At 28.7% G+C, this 27491-nt stretch overlaps 3 protein-coding genes across 18 annotated transcripts; 2 read left to right on the forward strand and 1 right to left on the reverse strand.

The window, feature by feature from the left end:
• The first annotated feature begins 962 nt into the window (after positions 1–962).
• On the forward strand, positions 963–5513 carry LOC126835989 (activating signal cointegrator 1 complex subunit 2). Of its 6 annotated transcripts, none has more exons than XM_050568916.1 (13): positions 964–1158; positions 1226–1317; positions 1425–1576; positions 1664–1844; positions 1912–2103; positions 2174–2397; positions 2469–2633; positions 2692–2829; positions 4143–4236; positions 4296–4391; positions 4462–4613; positions 4695–5083; positions 5154–5513. In XM_050568916.1, exons 2-13 carry the CDS (start codon positions 1306–1308, stop codon positions 5294–5296), a joined length of 1938 nt encoding a protein of 645 aa, XP_050424873.1. In that variant the 5' UTR covers positions 964–1158; positions 1226–1305; the 3' UTR covers positions 5297–5513. The 6 variants fall into 6 exon arrangements, with proteins under 6 accessions (XP_050424874.1, XP_050424873.1, XP_050424876.1 ...); XM_050568914.1 differs by having other exon boundaries at positions 965–1158; positions 4293–4391; XM_050568917.1 differs by lacking the exon at positions 2692–2829 and having other exon boundaries at positions 963–1158; positions 4293–4391.
• Positions 5514–5831: 318 nt separating this feature from the next.
• On the reverse strand, positions 5832–8444 carry LOC126835428 (transmembrane emp24 domain-containing protein bai-like). 2 transcript variants are annotated; one of them, XM_050568008.1, is made up of 2 exons: positions 8375–8444; positions 5832–7006 (listed from the first exon to the last, which is right to left on the reverse strand). In XM_050568008.1, the coding sequence occupies exon 2, from the start codon at positions 6965–6967 to the stop codon at positions 6350–6352; it is 618 nt and encodes a 205-aa protein (XP_050423965.1). In that variant the 5' UTR covers positions 6968–7006; positions 8375–8444; the 3' UTR covers positions 5832–6349. The 2 variants fall into 2 exon arrangements, with proteins under 2 accessions (XP_050423965.1, XP_050423964.1); XM_050568007.1 differs by lacking the exon at positions 8375–8444 and adding an exon at positions 8108–8368.
• Positions 8445–9539: 1095 nt separating this feature from the next.
• On the forward strand, positions 9540–27331 carry LOC126835214 (kinesin-like protein unc-104). Of its 10 annotated transcripts, XM_050567622.1 has the most exons (36): positions 9542–9759; positions 10898–11038; positions 12541–12799; positions 12886–13029; positions 14601–14683; positions 14739–14817; positions 14878–15047; positions 15140–15318; positions 15432–15687; positions 17180–17337; positions 18302–18441; positions 18551–18586; positions 18773–18886; positions 18972–19105; positions 19187–19499; positions 19564–19623; positions 19691–19893; positions 19964–20075; positions 20138–20310; positions 20378–20547; positions 20627–20770; positions 21230–21486; positions 21556–21705; positions 21771–21942; positions 22064–22154; positions 22226–22347; positions 22425–22576; positions 22645–23030; positions 23096–23285; positions 23429–23652; positions 24192–24371; positions 24446–24552; positions 24645–24867; positions 25556–25692; positions 25784–25885; positions 26854–27329. In XM_050567622.1, the coding sequence occupies exons 3-36, from the start codon at positions 12793–12795 to the stop codon at positions 26936–26938; spliced, it is 5253 nt and encodes a 1750-aa protein (XP_050423579.1). In that variant the 5' UTR covers positions 9542–9759; positions 10898–11038; positions 12541–12792; the 3' UTR covers positions 26939–27329. The 10 variants fall into 10 exon arrangements, with proteins under 10 accessions (XP_050423580.1, XP_050423579.1, XP_050423581.1 ...); XM_050567623.1 differs by lacking the exon at positions 10898–11038 and having other exon boundaries at positions 9540–9759; positions 21559–21705; positions 26854–27331; XM_050567624.1 differs by lacking the exon at positions 10898–11038 and having other exon boundaries at positions 23096–23276; positions 26854–27330.
• Positions 27332–27491: the final 160 nt, after the last annotated feature.

The following is a 27491-nucleotide window of genomic DNA, read 5'->3' on the forward strand; positions in this document are numbered from 1 at the left end:
AACCATTTGAACGGTGTCCAAAATCATCACTGGCCTTTTTTAGTTTATGTTAAAATATTAGGTTCTTCATGCCATCATTTTTATTCGTATATTATGTAAATTGTATTAATACCTTTTTGGCCGTTCCTAACCATACACTGCTATACTAATAACACACGTTCCGGAATAGCAAAAAAAGGAAGGACAAAAGACTGTTTTTTTTCTAAAGAGACGCATAGTTTTGCCAAACTCCAAAGGGCAATGGCTTTTTTTAACCGAATAATGAATAATAATAATAATAATACATTTTATTCATAGACATAACTATTATTACATGCTTTTCTTTAACTCGCTAACACGTTTGTACGGGTATTTTTCAAATCTTGCAAAATTAATTTAATCCACTTTCCGATGTCATAGAAGGCTAAAACTTGGCACACTCATCTCGAATGACAATTACAATATCCTGTAAAAATATTGGGACTCGCATGAGGTCGCCGTACACAGGGTCATATCCACAGACCATAGATGACAAAATAACTGAATACTGAGTAATGAGTATAGAAATTCAATTGCCTGATAATTGGCAATTTGCGTTATATGTAGCAATCGATCACTGTACAAAAAATTAAGACTTCTTATGTTCTTAGTGTCATGTTTATCCTATCGTTGAAATATACAGATTATTAGCACAGAATATTCCGTGTTATTAGGTATTACACATCGTCTCGAATTGTTATCTTCAGAAATAAAACGACAGCGTACCCATGATTTAAATATACTAGATTATTGCATTTCTACCCCTTCTTCACCGAAATTTTCGACGATAAAAATAAAATGGCAGCGTAAGGGTTAGTCAATCAAATTAATTAGTTTTATAAAGGTATTATTTACAAATTTATCAAAAAAACAATGATGTACCCTAACGCTGCCATTTTATGAATTGATAATATAATAAAGTGGGGATATGCAGTAACCTTGTATATTTAAGCCATGAGCGTACCGACTACCAACTAACGGGATATCAATTTGACTATAATATAATTTACTATTACAGTATTACTATATATTTTACCGTATATTTTATATACCTGATTTTGATTAGCTGCCCGTTATGCTGACATATTTGATTTTATCATCGAATATTTGATGAAGAAGGAGTATATGTGCAAAAACTTGGTATATTTCAATCATGGTTCATCCTACTTTTGAATACTTAATTTTAATGCATATGACACATTTTCAGTAATATCAGATATCCTATTCAATAATTTCTAATATTTGGTTTTTGGATTATTACAAGGTGTTGGTGCAAACCCAGTTTAAATGGATGTCAAAGTAATGGTTTCAATAACCTTATTAATTTATACTTATTATGTCATGTATAACACTTATACTAAGAATAATAATATGTTTTACTGCAATGTATATTTAAAATATTATAGAATAAAAAATTAGCATTGAACAGGCGATTTATAAAATACATTCATCCATTAAAATCGATCACCGATATTCCTGAACAGAAACAGTGTTGGTTAGACCAGATGAAATTTTTAATTGAAGATTTTAATATTCTTCTTAAATTACCATACTATGAGTGAATATAAATATGTTTTTTTAATTGATCTAGTAAAATTATTTTTTCTAGTATATATTTATAGGTGTTTATTTATGTTTTGAATAGATTCTGGATAACTATTGAGTTTACTAAGGACGCTATGATTGGTTTTCAAACATTTCTCCGAGAAGCTGCTCCACCACATCTAAGTGATCATTTTTCTCAAGATTTTGATATAATATCAATGTATAACGAGATTGAACACTTGGCGTATCTATTGTTAAAACGTTTGACTGATGAAAATGAAGTATTTATTAATTAAACCATTTTCGTTTCAAATTTATATGTTTTATTAAAACTTGTTTACTTTATAGGAATTGACTCCTAAATACCTGTGTGGTTTACTTGTTAAAAAAAATGTAATAAATATTCCCATGCTGTTTGACTTATGTGTCATTTATAGTCACCTGCATACTAAAGAATTAGAAATTATTATTAAGAAACTTTTTTCACATGAAAAGTTATTTAATGAAAATTTGAAAAGTTGTATACAATGTATTAATAAAGTGCGTATTATTTAAATTTTTATACATTAAAATTTATTAATACAAATAACAAAGTATCATATTTAAATAGTGTTTTAGTCAGTTTCAAGATAAAATAGAATTAGATCTTGCATTTGACAATAGACCGAATCAAAATCAAACTGGTAAAAGTTCAACTGCAATGAATAAAGCCAATCTCATAATTATTCAAGATATTGTAGATTTTCTTTTAGACATTTCATATAGTATCACAGGATTTTTAGAAATCTATCCTATAGCTAGTAATATATTTTATAAAGAAAAATTTCATTTGTGGTATGTACTCTAATTGACAATTTACAGCTCTAACCATCTTTTTGTATTTGAATATTTTTTTGGTTATTTAGTTTGGCATCATTTTATCATAATGTGAAGCCTCTTATTTATAAAAGGGTAATTATGATGAACAAATTGGAACAGTTTAATGAAAAGCTTCATGCTACAAGATTACTACAAGTAAAATGTGTACATCAATGTTTAAATAGCCTAACTGAACAGATCAATACCAAAAAGTAATTATAATTTTATTATCATTGTTTTCAATACTAAGTATATTACTTTCATATAAAGAGAATCGAAAGCCGCGGTAGAAGAATACTTGGAAACAATAACAGAGCTATTAGCCTTTAACGAGTTTGTAAACGATTACAACCTAGTATACAATTTAGGCAACAGCTTAAAAAAATGTCAAAGTATAATGAAAGAAAAGTAAGATAACTATTTAATTTTTTTTTTTTTTAGTGTATTTATGCTGAAAAAATGTTGACTGATTAATAAAAGGCTATTTGCAATATGTGACATAAGCTGTATAGGCAATAGGGCTATACAAGTTAGTCTGTAGCTTAGACTTGTAGTTGAAATTTATCAATACATTTATTTTACTATGTGTTATCAATGTTTAAAGTTATTGCAGTACATATATATTATGTAAATAAAAATTATTTTTTCTCTATACTAAAAGATGGGAAAAACGTCAGTTACAGCTATTGCCTTATAACCTGGTTTCTATTCATGCCTGAGAAAAAATAATAAAAACTATACATTTTTAACATAATACAGGGTTTCAGAATTTCATCCATCACTTCATTTTTCAATGATGTACTAACATTTTGAAAAAATTATGTAAAATATTTTAAATTTTTGTCAAACAATAATAAATTAAAGATTTTGTATTTTTATCAGTCAGAAGTTAGATTTAAGGAGGGGGAGAGGAGGTAACTTTTGAAATTAAATGATAATGTATACAATTAATTTGTTTTATTAAATTAAGAGTAATTTGCTGTAAATGTTGACTGATCGATAACCAGTTTTGAGTCATTACTTTTATAATTATTAGAGTTCAAAATACAGGATGAGAGGTGGAGTGCAGTTTTGTAATGTACACAGATCGAAAAAAATACTACACTCCACCTTTTCTTCTGTCCCAAATTTTTAACTAATAATTTTAAAAGTAATGATTTAAAAATGGTTATTAACCAGTCAAAAGTTTCAGCAAATTATTCCTAATTAAAACCGAATAAATATTATAATATAGAAGAATCGCATGGGCTGGCCACGTATGGAGGTCAAATAGCCTAATGAAAGCGGTATTAAAATGGAAACCCCTTGGGAAAAGGCCACTAGGCAGACCAAAGCAAAGATGGATAGACAAAGTAAAAAAGACTTTAAAAGAAATTGGAATACAAGATATGGAAGCAGTAGCACAGGATAGAGACAGGTGGAAGCTAATTTGTGTTGCGGTAATGGGCCTCAATGGCCTCTGAAAAACCGAAGAAGAAGAAGAAAACCGAATAAAATGTATACATAATATATGTTTCAAAAGTTGTATGCCTCCGCCTCCTAAATATGAATTCTGACTGGGAAGAAATACATATAATTAAATTATTGTTTGATAAAAAATATGTGTTATTGTTTCAAAATTTTAGTACATCACCTAAAAATTAAGTGTTACATGAAATTCTGAACATCCTGTTTACTTAAAATTGTCATTAAAGTGAAAATTTGATGTCTGTTTTATTTAGGGATACAACAAGGTATGATTATTTACAGAAATCTTTAGCTTTGACTAGTGAAACAAGTATTGAATGTGAACAGTTGCCTGATGACCAATTGGAGGTAAATTAATAATTATTTTATTTTCTACATCTATTTATGTATTTTTGGTGGTTTAGCAGTTAAACAGTAATAACAACTTGGAAAATGCAAAACTTCAATCACTTATAAGTGATGTTAAAGACTTATTACCACATTTAGGCAATGGATTTATACAGGCTAGTGAATTATTTTTGTTTTTATACTCTTTTTTTTTTTAGTTTTTAACAATTATTTTGTTTTTATTAGTTATGTTTGGAATATTATGATATGGATTCAGAAAAAGTGATTAGTATGGTTTTAGAAAATAGCTTACCACTAGAACTTACTCAGTATGATTTTTCTCTTGCAAGTTTGTCCCTTGAAGAAAATTCCATAATTAGTGATAAACCACCATTATTGTAAGTCAAAAAGTTGTATTAATATATTAATAATATTTATAAACATGTATATTAGTGAAATATTTATCTTTCCATTTTTAGAAATAAAAAGTTAAAAAAACTTAAAGCAGTATTGGATGACAAATCGTTTCGTAATGAAATGCGACCATTTTATGAACAGTACAATTTTACTGAAGTTACCAGTGCTGAATTAGAATCATACTATGATGATGAATATGATGACACATATGATGAAGTTGAATATATTATACCAGAACCAGCAGATGAAAACGAAAAACGTAGACAGGATGTTACACCTAGAGTTTTAATACAAAAAAAACCACTAAATGAATGTATAGAAGAATATTCATCAGATGAAAATTCACAAGAACCAAAATTAAATTTTCAACCATTTTGCGAGAACCCTGAAGTTGTCCGTGAACGACAAGCTAGAAAATATGTAGCTAGGCAAAACAACAAGTCAAACCGAAGTAAATAACTGTTTTATAATCTAACTAAATGTTTTTATTTAAAACTTAATTAATAATTTCTATTTTATAGGTAAACCAAAAATATTTATTTCTAGCACTTCAGGTTCACAAACAGAACTAGATAGACAAAGAAAAGGTGAAAATAAAGCATTTCAAGGAAATCATAATAGAAGAAATGCAGCAAGAAATAAGCAGCAAAGAGGAATGTTTTAAAATGCATTTTTTCGTTATAATATAGCAAGAAATGTTTTTTGTTTTTCAAAATTAATATAATAATATATAAATTGGAAATTAATTTTTTTTTGGTTTCTTTAAATTTAAATAATTCATTAGTAAACTGTAAGTTAGATATTATTTTGCCAAGTTATGTTCCTCAATAATTTACTAATTTTATGAAATTTAAGATATATACATTTTGGTATACTAACAATCAGTATTTTGATTAACACAATTACAAACAATTAGCTAAAACATGATGGGTATTTATGCAAGTAAGTAGATTATACTCTCAAAACGAAAATACAATTACACAATTGTAAGAAATATAGATTAGCTATCTAATTAGCACTAAAAACGACCAAATTTTGCATTGGTGCCAGGTGCATCCATTTATGTGCTAATAAACACTACCAAAATATGTACTTCCAACTTATGTTTTCATTAAAAAACTGTTTTATTTGAACACATATTACTGATTAAAATGTATATTGGTATTTTATTAAATTTTTTTGAAAAGAAAAACAAACACTTTTTAATTTATACAACAGCTAGTGTTTATTTAGATAAAACATTTTAGGTAATGCCATTGCTTGCAAACCGCATATTATAATTCCAATAACTGGATAATAAAATGGACAGTCAAACATACATGTTTTACTATTTTCGCAAAACATTTTATAAAAATATAATATAATTTTATCTATATATTTACCTATATAACTAAAATACTTTAAAATAAGCAGTAATATTTTTAAAAGTATGGGTAATATAAAAAAAATTCAAAATACGCAAAATACAATTTTTAATCTAGATTTAATGGAGTATAAGTTAAATGCATAGCTTACTTAGCTAGACTTTGATCATCCAGTCAGAACTTTCAAATTCATGAATATTTTGAATAAATGGAATTAAAAAATGTATTTTAAAGAAATGTTTTTATAAAATATAAAAACGTTTCTGTGAAAAAATGTATTTTAGTGAAATTAATCAGTTTTTATTCTTCATAATCAATAAAACGGTAGTACATAACAGACATCTAAAAAATGCTTACTCAATAAGTTTTTTAGCCTTAAAGTATCTTCTTAAATATAGAATTTGCCAGACACTCAGTCCAAATAAACAGCAAATACTAAATACACTAAACCATCGTAATCTTATACTAGTTGATTCATTTGTATTTCTCATGTCTTCAACACGTTGTTTCATGTCTGAAAAGTCATTAACAATAGATGATGACAAATCTTCTAACATCTTCAGATCTAACTCCAATGGCTTCAATTTAGCAACTTCCCCTAGTCCTTCATATACTTTAGCTTCTACTCCAGTTTTAATGTCTAATAAAACCTCATGTAAAACACCTCTTTGATAACCTGGTACACGTGAAGTGAAACAAATTTCAAACATATCATAGTTCTCTGTGCTAAATGTAAATTTTCCTTTTGTTATATCTTGCTTATTGGCTAAAATATGACCTTTAGAATCACGGACAATATAATCCATATGTTGTCCTTCAATAGGGCGAACATCATAGTCACCTTTCACCAATACATTTTGTCTAAGTTCTTCACGCAAACATTTTTGTGTGTTTGGTTGCATATACCAACTAATTGGAGTTACGGTGGTAATGAAGAGCATACATATTACACTGGTAATATTTATTATCATTTTGATGTATGAGACGAAGCTTGAATATTCTATCGCAATCTGTTAATAATAAAAAATGTTTTAACAAATTAAAAAAAAACAAACAACTTTTGGAACACATACATTTTGAAATACAGGGAGTTTCAAAATGATATATCTGATTTTAGTAGGGTATAAATCTTGAACCCATAGTTTGTGGTGAACGAACTACCAACCATATAAAAGAGGGGCTCCTAATTTTTTTTTACCACCTCATTAGTTTTTAAAAGTCCACAGATTTATCAACAATGAACTACACCAGCTATGGATTGGTCGTTGCGGCACTCTCAACGAGGCACATTGCCTTTGGCCATTCTGTTTTCCAGACCTAAACAGTCTGCGATTTTTTACTTTGGGGGGAATATAATTTATAAAGATACTGTTTATGTACCTCCCTTTCAAAAGATTTTGATGAACTGAAAAGTCACCTTCCATTGTAATAAAAAATTAATGTAATTTCTAACATAAACTAATCCTAACCTGTAATTACTCAAATTTTACAATAAATATTATTTTTTTAAATCGGATGAATCATTTTGAAATGCTCTGTATAATATGTTATATTTATATAACGCTGCAACTAAATTGGTTAACATTGCCTTAATTTTGAAATAACAATTATTTATATTTTATACACAATAAATATATTCTTAAATAATATTGTAGAATTGATTAATTAACGAACAAGTAGAAGATGCAAAAAATTGAACTATCTTAAAATTTATATCTTAGGAAGTACTGGAAAATTGATAGATTTAATGTATAATACATATTACTAAGGGGTGGGGGGAAGGCTATGCTAATTTAAATATATCATGGTATTTTGAATGTAAAATAGTGTAAAAGCCAATGAATTTTAAATTTGCAGTGCCAATTTTTTGAAGAATAGCCAATGTTTATACGTAAAAAAAAGTATATATTTCACAGAAAAGGTTACTATACGATGACCTATATTTATCATCATGGCAAACCTATTAAATATGTATGATATACTTCAAAAACATATTGAGAGCAGAATAAGTAATAGTGAGTGCCAAGCGGATAAAGTACACTAAGGCTTAGTCTTAGACCTATGTCCAGTTGTTTGTTAAGTGTTAACTACCGAGGTACTTCGTCTCTTACCTAAATAGCGAGTTGTAATCAATAATGATTTGTTCTTCAGTGGTATTTGTTGTGCTCGGTTATTGTTTATTTGTATGGATAGTAGTGATAATTTTTTCTTGTATATAAATATGAATTGCACTCCCAATGAATATTAAAATCCAATAATACTGGCACTACCGACGACGGCGTTTACATGTTTTATAATTTTATGTATAAGTTACCAGTTTCTAAAAGAACAATTTACCAAAGTGGTGAGTATTGATATTACTTTATCATAATTCATACCAATTTTTTGATGAGGTTTACAGTTTTATCCACGCAGACGGCTATCACGGACTATAATACAGAACTGGAAACGGACGGGCCGGCGGAGTGCGGGGTGTGGCCCGATTGTACAACGCTTCCCGGTTCAATCGCGCCTTGTGCGCCATCTATTGACGAATAATTTAAATGAAAAGTTTTCAATAGTTTATAAATAAACTATTATAGTCAGTGGTATTAGTTTAATAGATCCGTGGATTAACCTAACATAATACGGAATTGGCGGGAATAGGGCCGACAAAAATGAGAAAATTTAGTATTAAATATTTTTATACATTTTCGAAAATGCCTCGCCAATGTAGCGTGCATTTATGTAAAAGTGTTTTAAACAAAACAATAAAATGCACTCTATTTAAATGCCCCAAGGAAAAAAATATTTCCATAGCATTAAATCAAGCCATTTCAAAGGCGAATGGCAAAAGTTCAGTGGCAAATTTTGTGTCAAAATCATTTTTTACCTGACGATTTAGTGTAAATTAATATTTTTAGGAAAGACTTATTCAAGCAAATCCGAAGCTGCGTTTACCAATTTAAAATCCAGGGGCAATTAATAAATGAACATTTTCATAAATTAATAACTACAATAGAAAACTCTTTTTTTAAAACATTGTACGGAGGCTAGTGTCTTTCAAGACACATTTGATGATGTGTTAGACAATAACGCCAGTGTACTTACTTTTCCTTGTGATGAACATAAGAATGAAGTACTGATGTTCATTCCTAAATATTATACCTATTACTACAAGGATGAGACAGTTTACAAACATACAAATAAAAACCTAAACAAAATTAATTCGAAGAAAAATTTAGCAAAATTAGTTACTTTAAATATAATGTATAATGGTGAATATATTGTATAAAATTTGTTTTGTTTAGTATTTTTGTATGCAATTACTGACTGACCTATAGATGGCGTTAAAAGCGTCTTTGTACTAGCAAGCGTTGTACCTTTGATTATAAATATAGATAGCCCACCGAGACAAATTTCAGTTCTGGACGTCGACACGGGACGGGCGCTAGTAGTATCGTTTTCAATGAAAATGGCACTACTACCGCCTATCCCGTGACGACGTCCAGAACTGAAATTGGTCTCGGTGGGCTATCAATAATATTTATAATCAATGGTTGTACTTTGGTTCCATTGATATGAGTGTCGTTTCCAGTCCTGTGTTATAGTATTTGCTGTAATCAGTATACAGTGTTATCATTGTTATTTCTTAATTATCAAAGATATTTGCAGTTTCAGTTTCTTTTAAATATTTGAGCTTAATGATTTATTATTGTTGTTTTAGGAGTTATTTTAAAAATGTTAATACCTCTGATGTTTATATATAAGTTAAATCATTTAGGTAAGAATATTTATTTAATGTTTTCCAATTTGTTAACAGTTAATCTTTTTAACCTGATTTTTTTTTTATGATATCGGAAATAATCATAATTTTTGAATAATGGATTAGCTACTTTATTATGTACTATCAATTTTATTAGGTCTAATTATTCAAATTTTCAATCATGGTAGATTTTAACAATTTCTGACGATGTTAAGAAAACAACATGTACAAGGTACAATTTAAGCTTGAATCAAAGTCAGATTTAGGGATAAAACACACATGTATTTTATTATTTTTTGTGAAACTATTGTGTAAGGTAATATTATATCTATTATACTCGGGTTTACTTATTTGTTTACTAAACATGTGAAAATGTAAAAAATTAAATAAAAAAGAAATTGCCACTATTATTTATGCATATAGTTTATTTTGTGTAATAATGTTTGTTTATCTAGGACCTAGGTCAGAATACACTTAAATTTGTTTATACTATTATTATTTTTGTTTTTTTTTATAATTTGTATTAGTATAAATAGTAATATGAAATGTTTAAAGTTATAATAATCTAGTTTAAAAAAATGTGCGCTATGTTAACCGATGGTTGCCGATATGTTGCCGATGGTTACTGAGGAAGTAGGAAAACATTTCACAATATTTATTAATTTTATAAAATTGTAATAAATAAATTAAACCATAATATTTGAAATAGCTTTAAAAAAAAAGTTGAATGAGCCTGTGGATGAATATTAATTTGTAATTCCCCATTCAGAATTAAGTTTCCCCTGCACCTTAGCAGGAAGGACAAAACAAAGAAAATCCATTTGATAAAAATAAAAAATAAAATGCAAATGTTGCTTACAATTTTGGAGGCTATTTATAAAATAACTAGAAAATCTAGAGACAAACTTGGATACACAGAAAATAAAAAATTTGTTTACATTTTTGTTCCTCACTGGTTTTTTACAGTATAAATATAATACATAACTACTAATTAGTTAAAAAGGTAAATTTAAACATTCATTTTTTCAACTACTCTCTCAAAATTGGTATGGAAGAACTCATGTCAATACTATTTGATCTTTATAGAACTATTAAATAATCGAGGGTCTGTAACTGAATATTAAAATATCTTAACTAAGTATATATTATATTACAGGCCACAACGAGGCTCGCGAGCCGCATGCAGCTCTTGAAACTAAGCTTAGAGTAAATTTTAATTTCTTCATTTTAGAAATATATCTTAATAATGTGGTTCGCTTCGAATTAGCTTTATAAATTTGCGACTCCCAAAATTAAGGTTAGTGGCCACTCTTGTTATATTATATGGGTTAAAATTGCTTGTAACCATACATTACTGTTTACATGTTTAAATAGTTTGCACAGACGCTTTAGTTTTTTTAATAAAATACTTAAGTTTGTTAACACTTAGTTTAACCTTGATTACAAAATACTAATACATATTTCAATTTTACAAGATAAAATCTAAACGGGTTAATAGATTTGTCAGGTGGATTCTATATTTATTAGTGATCAAACTTGTATGATTATATGTGAAAGAATGTTATAGATTCGACTATATTTATAATATTGTGCTGTTAGTCAAAGTTAGAACTAAAATAATATAAAAATGTATCGTTATATTTTTTAGAATTTTTAAGTTTGATTTTAAACTTGTTTAATTAGATAACAATAAATTATTTCTGAATCAAGTCAATGTTCAAAATTATGCTATTGCAATGTTCCTGAAACCATTTTTTTTTTGGCATGTTGACTGTTGAGTACTAAATAAAAGTATTAACATAGGCTTTGGCTAGAATCAATATATAACAACATAAATACATCTAAAGTATATACAAAGTTAAATTAAAATTAAAATGACACTATTATTAAATAAGCATACAATGAATTATTGAGTGTGTGATTTATTTATATTTCACTATCGCGTTCCCGACCCTATGTACATCGACATTCAAAACGAATTAGTATTATATCCCAATAAAACCTATAATTAAATAAGGTTAGTGGCGTAATTGCGGGGGGATTTGGGTGTCGTATCCTCCCTCCCTTGACGTTATATGTATCACAATGGTATACATACAAAAAAATAATTGAGGGAGGGAGGGGTTGATGAGTAAAATGTATGCAGTTTTTTTCTTACACCCCCCCCCCCACACATAAACATTGCCAAATTACGCCACTGAATAAGGTAACTAGTACCTATTTCTGTATTCCACACAAGTATGAAGTGTCAATTTTAAACCGAACATAAATATGTGTAATTAAAATTATCCATAGTTTTATAACTCATATTAATATAATATGTTTAAATAACTATAACTAATACTACTTTCGTAATACTGGTAATAGTAATAAAAAAATACGTCAAAAGACCGGGTGGGCGCCTTTACAAATATATATATTACTAATAACTGATAGATTGGTGATAATCATAATATTATTACAATAATTGTGTTGTGTGCACATGTCTCATGTTTGAATCAGAATACAGATTACTAAATATTTATTGATTGGCTGTTTGAGAACGGGCTATAAACCAAAGCAATTTCTTTGGCGCCAGACTTGCAGTAGCGACTTTTTTTATGATTACACGCATACGACATAACATTATATTTACATCTATCCTTGAGATATCTAAATTATTTTTAGAAGTACATTTTAGGTAGAGCTCATGATCGATAGGTACGGGGCGGGGTCCAATCCTTATAAATGTATATTATTTAGATATTTTAATAACATTTCATACGTTTTTATATATTTTTAAGTGTTTGTTAATTATAGAGCTTTGACGTTAATCCGTTGCCCTAGTCCTGATTCTTGAGGACTGAGGCCAGTGTCAGTGGGCGGATGCCTAGTTATGACGTCACCCTTCAACCCTCGCCTACCTTCCAAGTTATTGATTTTCACCCTTGCTTTCCTTTGGTCGTACACAAGCGCCACCCAAGGGTTATAAAAGTAGTTTGCACTTTGCTAGTGGATGCTGATGAGTACGAGTCTAAAAGTGGGACAATTTCTTGACGATGTGATACTCGTATGACAGGTTATCTATTATCCACACATCAATTCGAAATTTAATTATTTTACTTGTATCGTTTTTTACTCATTTTTTATATTATTTCAGGGTAGTTCGAGTCTATTTAAATTGTTGCTACAACATAACAGTTTCAATCATGTCTTCAGTTAAAGTGGCTGTCCGTGTTCGGCCATTTAATAATCGTGAAATATCCAGAGACTGTAAATGTATTATAGAAATGGCCGGCTATACTACATGTAAGTTAATTATTCAAAAACAAAAAAAAAGTGCAAATTTCATTTTCATTATCAATTTAGTTTTTTTCTTTATGACCTTACAGTTTTCTTTTAATAATGTTAAACATTATAATTATTTTCAAGCAAATTGTTTATTTTGTGAGCATTCCAAACCAGTGTAAACTGAATTTATTATTGGTCTTCATAGTGATTGAGCACAAATGAATTATTATTACGTTGTAGATTTGTTGTTTTTTTTTGTCATCAATTTTTATTGCTTATCTTATTGTAATATTTTAACTTGTAATGTTATTATGCATTAAAGAACAAATAAAAAAAGCTAGTACAGTGGGGTCGAGGCATAGTGGAAATGGAGAGGTCACAGGTCTACAGGAATTATTATTACTAAAAGTGATAAAATCACTTTTAAATAAACGCTTTGATGCGAATCTGTGGGTAGTATGTATAATCACACATAGCAACCTAAAAACTGACTACGGTCAGTGTAATTTTTTCCTATTTTTTGGTTTTTCCTCAATAAAAAAAATGTTTGACTACAGATTTTTGAGGAAATTGTATATGAGTATCCATTCTAGGTCTACCTTTGGTCTAGTTTTCATACATAAACCCTTAAAACTTTGCATAAAAAAGCGAAAGAAAGAAAAAAATTTCACCCCTTCTAGGAGAAAGGGTGTACGATAATTGTTAAGGTTGTCAAGGTTTGTCGGTAGTACTATGTCTTAAGAATATTCTATACACATTTAGAACTAATTGGACTCTTTTGAAAAAAGATATAGAGCGCCCTAATTTTAAGTTGAAAAAAGTGTAAATTTTTCGGGTGTTTTTCTCAATTTTGAAGGGGAAGGGCTGAACTTTTTAAATTTTTGGTCTAATAAAGTACCTAATAGGTATGATTTCTAATTTTAAGCTGCTTTAGCTGCTACACAAAGAAATCGGTTCAGTGGCTTAAAAGATATTGTGAGTACAGACACAAAAATTAAAAAAAAAAAATCTTCAACAATACCTTCTCAGCAAACGCATCGAAGCTAATTGTATAATATATATAGTATATATTTATAAATTTATTTTTTGAGGGATTTAATAATGAAGTATCAAATCATTAGATCAGTGTTTCTCAACCTTATTCTATTCACATACTACCTACTAAACGCAAGTGACAAACTGTATATATTACGATATGAAATAGACTGTTCCCAGTGGTGCCGAAGTCCGTTGCCCACTGTTGCTGCTGCGGGCTGCCTACCGTGTTATAATATGCACATATATATATATATTATATATAATATCAAAAACTTATCTTAAATATTTCACAGATGACAAACTCTTTAAAATAAATAAAATTCTATTTTTTTCCACTTTTAACCTTTCTTTTTTTGTGCGCCCTTGGGGGTAACCTTCGGTTGAGAAACGCTGCATTAGAAAATAGCTAGTTTATAAAAACTTCACAATTATAATTTAAATGGCCTATATAGATATAGACTATGGATAAAATTATATCTATCTAAATTCTTACCTTTTAATCTATTCAGCACACATCGGGTATAAATAGTTTAATTTTTATTTATTTACAGCCATTTCTAATCCAAAAGTTCCAGCCAATATTAAGGATGCTACAAAAAGTTTTAACTTTGACTACTCTTACTGGTCCCAAAATGTAAGTGTTAGAATAATGTCAAAGTAAAATTCGTATTGATAATATTATTTTTCAGCCTTCTGATCCAAGCTTTGCATCTCAAACAATGGTTTATAGAGATATTGGTGAAGAAATGTTGCAACATGCGTTTGAAGGTATTTTTGTTTTAATATCATTTTTGTTTCTTATATTACAATGTACTAAAAATAATTTAGGGTATAATGTATGCATATTTGCCTATGGGCAAACGGGTGCTGGAAAGTCATATACCATGATGGGCCGTCAAGAAGAGGAAGGTCAGGAAGGCATTATTCCACTAATTTGTAAAGATTTATTCCACAGAATTAGTTCAACCACTAGTGATGAATTGCAATACTCTGTTGAGGTTAAATTTGAATTATAAATTAATATATTTACAAATATACTTATGAATTAATAAATTATGATATTTGAATTAGTATTTTTATCATTTAATAGGTCAGCTACATGGAAATATATTGTGAAAGAGTTCGTGATTTATTAAATCCTAAAAACAAGGGTAACCTACGAGTTCGTGAACATCCTTTATTAGGACCGTATGTTGAAGATTTATCTAAGCTTGCTGTTACCACTTACCAAAATATACATGATCTTATTGATGAAGGCAATAAAGCTAGGCAAGTATTTGTTTAGATCTTTTATCTATTAACATTTCTAATTTCTTTATTTTTACAGTGTAACTATTATTATAGTTAAAGTATTTTATATTACATTATACATTTTATTATAGGACGGTTGCTGCAACTAACATGAATGAAACATCAAGCCGATCGCATGCAGTATTTACTATATTTTTTACACAAAAACGGCTCGATGATATGACACAACTAACTACAGAAAAAGTCAGTAAAATATCGTTGGTTGACTTGGCTGGTTCAGAGCGAGCAGACTCAACTGGTGCTAAAGGAACTAGACTCAAAGAAGGAGCAAACATAAATAAAAGTTTAACCACTTTAGGAAAAGTTATATCTGGCTTAGCTGAAATGGTAATTACTAAAAATAATTTTTTTAGTAAGTTGCATGAAATGTAATATAATTTAATTATGTATACATTTTTTTACCAATACTGCGTTGAGTAAAAATAAATTTTGCACAATCTGCCATTCATAATATACATTTTTGTCAGACTTCTGAATTAACATTTTTTTTGTGTGTTTGAAAAAGTAGAAGTTTTATCTTTTTCATTCGCTATACATTTTCGGCTATCTTTGTATAATTTTTGTGTTAAAGAAAATGGAAAAATTGTTTTGCAAAAAACACAAAACTTGTTTTTTTAGCTTAAGTGCGGAGTTAAGAAGGTATTCTTTTTACAATGATGTGCTTTTATTTTTTTCATTTATGTCTGGACTCACAATATGTTCCAAACCGATTTCTTTGTGTAGTGACTATAGATCAGAAATCATAGCCGAAAGGACTTTATTGGGCAAAAAATGTATATATTTTTCAACTTAAAACTACTGCTCTTTATAACTTTTTGTAAAATATTCTAATTAATTCCAAATTTGTATAGAATAATATTCTTTAGACATAGTATTATGTATAAACGTTGGCAAACCAAAAAATCATAAACCCTTTTTTCTAAAAGGGGCGGAAATTACGCTTTTTAGGTTAAGTTTTAGAGCTAAAGGTCTAAAAATTAGACAAAAAATGAGTATAATAGAGCTATAACATACAAAATGTTCTCAAAAATCTCTAGTCAAACCTTTTTTTATTAAAAATAAACCCAAAAAAAAAAATGGATAGTTATACTTTGGCCGTAGTCAATTTCTAGGATACTATGTGAATTAACAGTAAACAAAAATTTGAAAATATTTTTATTATATTATTAATTACGATACTGTGGGTAACTATGGAAATATATTATTATAGACAGACCATCAACCTTATTCATATTCACCCTAATAACAAAAATACATTTTTAAGCACATTATTGTCATTAGATACAATTTTATTGATTTTTGTATTTTTACCATTATAATTGAAAGATTTATTTGAAAGTGATTTTATCACTGCCGCCCTAATATGCTTCGTCCACAATATGCCCTGACCTCTCACTTTACTGGCTTTTTTTAAAATAACTTTAAAATTCTTAATTTGTTTTTTGTTATACTAGGTAAATAAATTTGAACTCAAAAATTCATTTTTTTTGCACAGTGCGAACTTTTCTTTTTCTATTGATAGAAAACAAAAACAAATTTTTTTATGCAACTTTCTTACACATTTTTCAAGTAAATCTCTAACACTATTATAAAAAAAAATATGCTATAAAAATTGTTTGTAGTTTACTAAAAAAAATAACTAGGCCAGTCTGAAATTTTAAAAACTGTGATTTAATATTGTTTTTCTTTTTTATCGGCCGTTTTGGATAACAGTCTGTAAGTATTGACCTTGATTAAATTATCATGTTTTCTAAAATGATCAATAAATGTAATGTCAAAGTATAAAGATTATTTAATTTTAGTAAATTTTATTTACAAGGCCTCAAAAAAGAAAAAAAAAGCAGATTTTATTCCTTATCGGGACTCTGTGTTGACATGGCTTTTACGAGAAAATCTTGGTGGAAATTCTAAAACTGCTATGATTGCTGCTATAAGTCCTGCAGATATTAATTATGATGAAACTCTATCAACTCTAAGGTAGACTATAAAATAAATATTATCTATAGCTATTATACTAGTTTGGTGGTTAATATAAATTGCGGAAGCAATTTTATACTTTTTTTTTATGTTTTACATTTCAATCAATTATGTTCATATTTTTGTAAATCATAAGCACTTTTTTTATAATAATCAAATATACAGGGTGTAATGTAAAGTTCTACCGAGCTTCAAATGAGACATTCTGGATGCTCAATTCTGGGTACAATAAATGGTATTTTTTTAATAAATTCATTTTTTTACTCGTATCTTATTAAAAAATCGTCTTTTGAAAATAATATTTTCAGATTTGAAATCAAGAAAAAAAATCTTCTTGAATTGATATGTAATATGATTTTTTGGTATCTGGCCACATTTGCGTTCACAGAGTGGCCCCCATGTGACTAAAACCAACATATGGCATGCGACACATAATTTAATACAAAACAATTCTAAGGACACCTCGGAAATGAGAATAAAATTTTAACTGATAATAATGTTTCACTTGCCATGGTTTTGGTCACATGCCGGCCATTCAGTGGCCACTCGGTGGACGCAAATGTGGCCAGATACCAAAAAATCATGTTACATATCAATTCAACAAGATTTTTTTCCCCGATTTCAAATCTAAAATTATTTTTTTTCGTAAGACAATTTTTTCATAAGATACGAGTACTATTTTAACTAATTTTAAAATTAAAAAAAAATGAATACCATTTTTTGTACCCATAGAGCATCCTGAATGTCTCATTTGAAGCTCTGTAGAACTTAACATTACACCCTGTATAATTATACACTCCTATTTGTACTTTTTATCTTGAAATCCAGCTGCGGGATTTCCCGGATATTGATATTTAAGAGTTTTGAACATAAGGAATCTATTAGTCCAAGTCTTTTTTTCTCAAAATTTAGATTAAGGGCTAAAACTTCTCTTTTTTTTTTTACAAAAATGTTTGTTTTTTAGATATGCAGATCGAGCTAAACAAATTGTTTGTAAAGCTATTGTTAATGAAGATGCTAATGCCAAACTCATTCGGGAACTTAAAGAAGAAATACAGAGACTTCGTGATTTATTGAAAGCAGAAGGAATTGAAGTACAAGAAGGTAATTCTTATTTTTTAAAAACTGTAGCATATAAATTAATTAAGTCTTTAGGATCTAAATTTAGATGACCTAATTTGGTGACGGTGGTTTTTATTTTTATGCAAATTAGATGGTAAAGTGGTTTATGAGAAACATAAAGAAAATAGTAAGTAGGGTTTGCCATAATGCTTTCTGTGCTCATCGCCTGAAAAGTTTGCTTGGCTTATAAATTGTTTACATTAAATTAAAAGAAACAATAAGAAAAATTGATTGGGCTCAGCTATTTAAACTGCATTATAAAAAAATATTGTCTTATCAAAAGTATGCATATTAATTTTCACTTTGGTCACAGGTGATGATGGAATGAAGATGTTAAAAAATGGAGATGAAAAACCAAACATTCCTTCATCAATGATTGCTGAAGAAGCTGTTGATCAGCTTCAAGCTAGTGAAAAACTAATTGCTGGTACAAATTTATCATTATTTTCTTACTACTTATGGCAAGCTTACAAACCGGAATTAATTTAATTAGTTTTTACTAAATTTATTAGAACTGAATGAAACTTGGGAAGAGAAATTAAAACGAACAGAAGAAATAAGAATTCAAAGAGAAGCTGTATTTGCTGAAATGGGAGTTGCTGTTAAAGAAGATGGAGATACTGTAGGAGTATTTTCACCACAAAAGGTAACTTTTTACTGTAGACATAACTTACAATGTGTTTAAATCCAACTGGCTGTAGTTAATTACTATAAATTAATGTTAAAGACACCACATTTGGTAAACCTAAACGAAGATCCATCTATGTCAGAATGTTTAATATATTACATCAAATCGGGAGTAACACGTGTAGGATCTGCTGAATCTAAAGTTACTCAGGACATAAGGCTTTGTGGTTCATACATACACCGAGAACACTGTAGATTTGAAAATAATAATGGGATTGTTACATTAACACCTATGAAAGGCGCACTGTGTTATGTAAATGGACGAGAGCTCACTGAGTCCATTGTATTAAAAACTGGTTCTAGAGTAATTTTGGGAAAGAACCATGTTTTCCGGTTCAATCATCCTGAACAAGGTGATTACGAGTATTCTTTAATCAATTTTTTTTCTTAAATAATATTAATATCAATTATATTTAGCTCGAGAGCGGAGAGATCATAAAACTAGACCAGAGCCCTCAGTAGAAAACATTAAAGAAAGTAAGGCAACTAATTAGTTTTATTTGAATACTATTAAGCAATAATTTTGTACATTTTATTATTACAGTAACAACTAAACCAGAAAAAATGTCAACTGCTGAAACTCCAATTGGTAATGAAAATGTAGATTGGAATTTTGCACAAATTGAGTTATTAGAAAAACAAGGTATTGACCTTAAACAAGACATGCAGCAAAAATTAAATGCTCTCGAAGAACAATTTAGAAAAGATAAAGAGACAGCAGATCAGATATTTGAAGAACAGCGAAAAGTAATATCAAAAATATTACTTAGATTAGTAAATAATTATTTAAATTAAACAAGTTTGCTTTTTTAAACAGAATTATGAAGCTAGAATAGATGCTCTTCAAAAGCAGGTCGAAGAACAGAGTATGACCATGTCAATGTACAGCTCTTACACTCCAGATGACTTTGTACAAGAAGATATCTTTGGTATATATTATAAAATATTTTAAATTTGTAGTAACAATTAAAACTGAGTATTAATATTTTAGTAAATCCATTATTTGATGCGGAGTGTAATTGGACAGATAAAGAATACCAATTAGCTTTAACAACGTGCCGCAAATGGAAGTACCATCAATTTACATCCTTGAGAGACGATTTGTGGGGAAATGCTATATTTTTAAAAGAGGCCAATGCTATATCCGTGGAACTTAAAAAAAAGGTAATAAGTTTTATGTGAAAATCCAAAATAATAGTATTTTTGTTCTAAACGAATTAAATATTTTCAGGTACAATTTCAGTTTACCTTATTGACTGAAACACTGTATTCTCCATTGCCTGTAGACTTCGTAACTGAAGATGATGATGTAGATCGGCCTTATCCACGTACATATGTTGCTGTTGAAGTGTTGGACACCAAAAATGGAGCCACACACTACTGGACGTTAAAAAAATTGAGGTGTGTACTTTTGAAATTAGTGTAGAAATTATTTAGGATACCATAGGGTGGGTGATTCTAACGCTTTTCTTTGTGTTAGAACTAGACTGGATTTAATGCAACAAATATATAATGGCAATATTGAAAGTCCTCAAAACTCGCCTTGCAATATCAAGGATGATTTTTTCCAATGTCTAATAGCCTGCTCTCCTCACAAGTCTTTCTCCTATTTAATACCCTCAAGGTTAGTTGTTGATTCCTATATAAGACCTAAAATTAATGTTCAATGGTATTTATCAAATTTTAAGTTACTCAGGTTGATATTGTTACCTAATATTTGTTTATGTTAAACTGTGTCTGTACCCTTGCCCCAAGTGCATCATTATAATAATAAATAAATATAATAATATAAATGTTTATACATAGTTAGGAAATCATCAAACATTATCATTTTTCCCATTCTAAAATATAGTCCATATTTTATCAATTATAAATTTTATCATTTTTACTTAGTACAAAATCGTTTGATATACTCAACCCATTAGTGCCGTGCGTTGCCATATGGCAACATCAAATTGAAATTTTTTTTTTCTTATATAATAATAAACAAGAACCCAAGACACCAATTATTGGAAGAAAAAAAAAATTCCAAAAAAAAACTCCGGCGTTAATTGGTTAATATACACTGTAACTTAATTTACAGACAAAGATTGGAACTAATGCGTGAAATGTATCAAAACGAAGCTGAAACATCACCGACATCACCAGACTTTAACATTGAAGCAATCACAGGTGGCGATCCATTTTATGACCGTTTTCCATGGTTTAGGCTTATTGGTCGAGCGTTCATATATTTAAGTAACTTAATGTATCCTGTCCCACTAATACACAAAGTAGCTGTGGTAAATGAAAAAGGAGATGTTAAAGGATATTTACGTGTTGCAATTCAAGCGGTTTCTGGTAAATATAGATTTATAAAACTGAATTATTAAAATAACCATTATAAAAAAAGAGTTTATATGGTGGCAGAAGATGAAGCAAATGATAATTCGTGTGGAGTTCGACAATTTGCAAAAATTTCTTTTAACGATAAAGACTTATTAGGTCGTTACCCAGCCAAGAAAAATACTGAAGTAGTTGAAAGGATTGTTGTCGGGAAATGTAGTATAAAAGAAGAAGGTAACTAATTTAAAAAGAATTATAATAATCATATTGATATTACATTTTTTGATTTGTACCATCAGAAGTAGAAGCTGATGGAGACAGTGGTCATGGAGACAGCTCCGTGTCTTCTGATATAAAAGATGAAGAACTTCCCAGTCACTTATTAACCAATAAAGAATTTACCTTCAGAGTTACCTTATTGCAGGCTGTTGGCGTTCCAAATGAATATGCTGATATTTTTTGTCAGTTCAAGTAAGCCAAATTATATATTAATATAATAAATACGAATCATTATATCATAATACAAACAGTAATTTAATAAATCATATATAAATATATACAGTGACCATATAAATATGTATATTTTTTTCAGTTTTTTACACAGACATGATGATGCATTTTCAACTGAGCCAGTAAAAAATTGTGGAAAAGGAACTCCAGTGGGATTCTATCATGTTCAAAACGTTAATACTTAAAAAATTGATTAATTACTAATATTTTTCATGTCTAGTTAATTTTTATATTTATAATATAGATAACAGTTCCTGTGTCAAAATCATTTATTGAATACATTAAAACACAACCTATTGTGTTTGAAGTTTTTGGTCATTATCAGAAGCATCCTCTTCATAATGACGCCAAACAAGACAGTACTTTGTACGTTCGTTAAATTAATAAATAAATTAATAATTGTTCATTTGTTACATTCTCATTTTGTAATAACTAATGTATAGCGTCAGACAACCTCCTAGACGAATGTTACCACCATCCATTCCAATTAGTTTGCCAGTGCGTTCTCCTAAATTTGGAGCATTACCTTCACTATGTACATCGCATGTACATGCCAAGTATGATTTACTGGTTTGGTTCGAAATATGTGAACTTGGTAAGATTTATAACTTTTTTAGTAAAGTAATTTATTTGTGTGTACTTATTATTATTATTTTTTTTTAGGACCTGATGGGGACTATGTACCTTGTGTGGTTGATCATAGCGAAGAATTACCATGCCGCGGTCTTTTTATGCTCCACCAAGGCTTACAACGACGCATTCGTATAACTATCGTACATGAAACTGCCCCTGAATTATGCTGGAAAGAAATACGTGAACTAGTCGTAGGTCGTATTCGTAACATACCTCAATCTGAAGATGACGACACAGATAACTCGGTTCTTTCATTGGGTTTATTTCCTGGAGAGTATCTTGAACTGCCCGGTGAAGACCGTTGCATGTTCCGTTTTGAAGCCGCTTGGGACAGTTCATTGCACAATTCAGTACTACTCAATAGAATATCTACTGGAGGAGAACACATTTTTATGACTATATCAGCTTATCTAGAGGTTATATAAAAACTATTTTAGGATATTTTGTCTAAAGAACACTAATTATTTTTATTTATTTGTAGCTCGAGAACTGTGGTTGTCCGGCTATCATTACTAAAGATTTAAGTATGGTTATCTATGGTAGAGATGCCCGTACAGGCCCTAGATCTTTAAAACACTTATTTAGCAGTACCTACAAAAATTATGAAGCACATCGGCTGTCTGGAATTTATGAACTTGTACTGAAAAGAGCTTCAGAAGCAGGTAGTCCAGGTAGTTTTCGTGACACAAAACAGCAGTAGAAACAAGAATTATTGGCTTGTTGCAGTAGTTAATGCTTCTGTAGTACCTACTCGTTTCCACTTTTAATATATATAATTTTATTTATGTATTTATTATATTGTTGTTTTACGTAGGTGTTCAAAGACGACAAAGACGTGTTTTGGACACAAGTTCTACTTATGTGCGAGGTGAAGAAAATCTTGAAGGCTGGAAACCCCGTGGAGATAGCTTGATATTTGATCACCAATGGGAATTAGAAAAACTAACAAGGCTTGAAGAAGTTGGACGTACTAGACACATGATTCTTCTTAGAGAACGCATTGGTCTTGACAAAGTTCCTATTACAAAATCAGAAAAGGTACATATATATATATATATATACAGAGTGTAATGTCAAGTTCTTCCGAGCTTTAAAGAAGACATTTAAGATGCTGTATGGGTACAATAAATGATATAAATTTTTTAATTATTTAAAATAGAACTCGTATCTTGTTAAAAAAATAGTCTTACAAATAAAATAATTATATAAAAAACCAATATATGGCATGTGACACACCATTTAATATAAAAGGGTGGTCTAAGGACACCACTGATTTAAAAATAAAATTCTAACCTAAAATGATGTGTCTCATGTGTTTTGGTCCCATGCCGGCCACTCAGTGGACGCGTGTGTAGCCAGATACCAAAAAATCATGTTACATATCAATTCAACAAGATTTTTTCTCCTGATTTCAAATCTATAATTCTTTTTTTGTAAGACCATTTTTTTAATGAGATACGAGTTCTATTTTAAATAATTTTAATAGAGATTAATAAATGTCTTAGTTGAAGCTCGATAGAACTTAACATTACATCCTGTATATATTACGTCATTATAATTTATTGAATATTTCACAGGAAGTTTGTAATATAATGGCTAAAGCTTCGAGTTCAGCTAAAGAAATAATGAGACCACCTAGTCCCGTGACAATGCGTAATGTTGATCCTAGTGTTTATGAGCCTTGGCAAATGACTGAAAGAGAGCGATATTTAGCAACCAAATGTATCAAGTTAATTCAAGGAAAACTTCCATCTAAGGTATGATTTATAATGAATATTATGTACTTAAATGTATAGTTTTATATTTTTTTAAATGTTATTTATGTTTTAAGGAAAGTTCTCAACCCTCTTACATTGATGTTCTTAGTCCAACTGATGAAAAAATGATCAACTCGTATATTAGTCGTTCGTCTAGCAATATTACAATTTCAAATCATGAGTAAGTGCTAATCAATATTTGTTTACTTACTTAAAATTAATAAATAAATAATTTATTTACTTAAATTAGTAATTATTCATTTGTTGTTGTAGATTATTCTCTCCTGATCGCAGTTTGCAACAAAGTTCAATTATTGGGGATTTAACTTATTTTAATCAAGATACTATGAATTTGTCCCAAGTATTGTCATCTGAACCACAACTTGTGCTATATGTACCAGAAGTTGAAGAAATACGAATCAGTCCAGTGATCTCCAGAAAAGGTTATTTAAACATATTGGAACACAAAACAAATGGCTGGAAAAAGCGATGGGTGGTAAGTCTTTCAATTAAAAAAAATAAAATAAAATTCTAAACAGTGGCATAATTAAACCTTGCAGTTAATATTTTGGATTGTGAAATATTATATATTTTGTGTACAAAATATTATTGTAAATTTCAAATCACAATAATTTTAAAATGTTTGAATGTACTTATTAATATATTATATTATTATTTTTGAACATTTATTTTGAATTCCTTAAGTTTAATATCTACAGAAACGGAGAGAAGTAGTCAAGTATGCTTCTGACTAAGCTTTATTACAATATATACATAAATCAATTACAATTACAATTATATGAGCCAGGGAAAATGAAAGTGACCTAAGTCACATTTAAGTTGTTTTGAGAAATAGAAGGTTTACGTTTTGTAAACCTATTAATTATTCTATATAACTATATTATACTTATAACTATTCTATAACGTTGTATTAACTATATATTTCTATAAGTTTGTATTAACTAACAAAGTTTTAAGTGGCGCTCTCTCGCCAACAAAGGCTCAACTTGACTTACTTCATTGACTAAATGACTCTTTTAGAGTATACTAATATGCCCTAGCGGTATAGGGGATTTTTTCAAAATTAGACTTACGTCACTTTCATTCTCACCAGCTCATATATATATATATCAAAATAAATGTATATACTGTTTAAAAGAAATTTATTTTATTTTATTTTTTAGACTGTAAGACGACCTTATGTATTCATATTCAGAGATGAAAAAGACCCTGTTGAAAGGGCTTTAATAAACTTAACCACCGCTCAAGTCGAATACTCAGAAGACCAATTAGCCATGGTTAAAGTACCAAATTCATTCAGGTGAATTCATCTCTAAAATATTTCTTATTTTTAAATTTATTATGTACTTATCAGTAGATTATAAAAAAAAATGTAATACAATTTTTTTTAGCGTGGTTACAAAACATAGAGGATATCTAATGCAGACTCTTTTGGACAAAGAAGTTTATGAATGGCTTTACGCTATCAACCCTCTTTTAGCTGGTCAAATTCGGTATGTTAATAAATATTAAATAATTATGTGAAATTACTGTATGATTGATTTGGAAAGTAACTCGTATAACGAAGCAACTCACTGTTCTTTTAAATGTATTTTGTTATTTAGAATTATTGTTTTTTTATTATTACATAAACCATTGTTTCCCTCCTGTCTAGTAGTATTTACTATCTATACTATGTTCAAAAATTTATTTATTTATGTGTTATAAAAACTATGTAAAGTTTGGTCTCTATTGATGAACTATCAAATGAGCTGTATTATACAGGGTGTCCCACAGAGATAAGACAAATGAAAAAGATTTGTTCTAGTGAATATTTTTAAGATTTTTTTTTTTTAATTTATTAGTACTCATTTGCGCTATAAGCACCACGTTTTTTATTGCACTTAACTATTTTACTTTATTAAACATTTTTTTGTTATATTTTTTTAAAAAATTCAAGATAGCCATTTTATTAGGAATAATTTTCTGAAAATGTTGACTGGTCAATAACCAGATTTGGATAATTACTTCTTAAGTTACTAAAGGTAGTATGGGAGTTGAAGTGCGGTAGAGTAAGCACGTAGAACTATTTTTATCTGAGCACATTACTTTACCGCACTCCACCTCCTATCCTACCCTTTAACCTTTAGTAACTTAAGAAGTAATTATCCATATCTGGTTATCGACCAGTCAAAATTTGTATCAAATTATTCTTAATAAATCTGGCTATCTCGAGTTTTTTAAAAAAATATAACAAAAAAATGTTTAATAAAGTAAAATAGTTAAGTGCAATAAAAAACGTGGTGCCCATAGCGCAAATGATTATAAATAAATTTAAAAAAAAAACTTAATAATATTCATTAGAACAAAAGTTTTTTCATTTGTCATATCTTTGTGGGACACCATGTGATACAACCATCCTATATAAAATAGACTGACATTACATTGTTATATAAATATTAAAAAAAAATTTTTTTTTAAGATCAAAAACTTCTCGTCAAGTTATGCCAAATGGACAAATTCAAAAACCTGCATTTGTGTCTAATCCAATGGACACACACCAATAAATAATTTATAGAATGTTTATAATTAAAAATTAGTTATGTATATTATATAAATAATGATATATTTCATTATAATTGTTAATTATATTATATTTCATTGAAAACAATCGAGAGCACTATATAACATTTTGCTATGTACTGTTAACCAAAATTTAGCTATGAGCCATTAAGATATAACGCTTTACTTGTATGCTGCCATAATACATTTAATTGCTTATAAAGACAAAATAAATTTAATAATGGTTGTGAACAAATTGTTTAGTAATCATAAGCAGGTTTTGATCTTTTATAATTCAAATTTGTTAACCAAACATATATATATATATAAATATTACACTACTTAATTACCTTATTAATTAAGCATTATAATGGTGTATTGATCAATCATTTATGTGATATTTTATTTATTAATAACAATTTTTTTTGTAAATTAATATCAAAATATTAACTTCTAGTCAAATTAATAATTTAAATATTAATTCATATTATTTAATAATTATACAATACAAATCTTATTATCTTGTTCTTTATTTCATTATTATTATCATGTTGATCA

The sequence above is a fragment of the Adelges cooleyi genome, unplaced genomic scaffold (assembly GCF_023614345.1).
Source record: "Adelges cooleyi isolate 19-005CV unplaced genomic scaffold, UGA_ACOO_1.1 ACOO_flye_CR_arks_rails_tigmint_CR_PRNA_23, whole genome shotgun sequence".
Taxonomy (NCBI): domain Eukaryota; kingdom Metazoa; phylum Arthropoda; class Insecta; order Hemiptera; family Adelgidae; genus Adelges; species Adelges cooleyi.

Bases quoted from the DNA above. Each gene is read 5' to 3' on its own strand.
- LOC126835989 (XM_050568914.1), top strand. The intron at 2,634-2,691 runs GTAATTATAATT...TTTCATATAAAG, and splicing joins GAACAGATCAATACCAAAAA to AGAATCGAAAGCCGCGGTAG. The intron at 4,237-4,292 runs GTAAATTAATAA...TTGGTGGTTTAG, and splicing joins TGCCTGATGACCAATTGGAG to CAGTTAAACAGTAATAACAA.
- LOC126835428 (XM_050568008.1), bottom strand. From the start codon at position 6,967: ATGATAATAAATATTACCAGTGTAATATGTATGCTCTTCATTACCACC.
- LOC126835214 (XM_050567622.1), top strand. The intron at 13,030-14,600 runs GTAAGTTAATTA...ATTTATTTACAG, and splicing joins AATGGCCGGCTATACTACAT to CCATTTCTAATCCAAAAGTT. The intron at 21,706-21,770 runs GTAACTAATTTA...TTGTACCATCAG, and splicing joins ATGTAGTATAAAAGAAGAAG to AAGTAGAAGCTGATGGAGAC.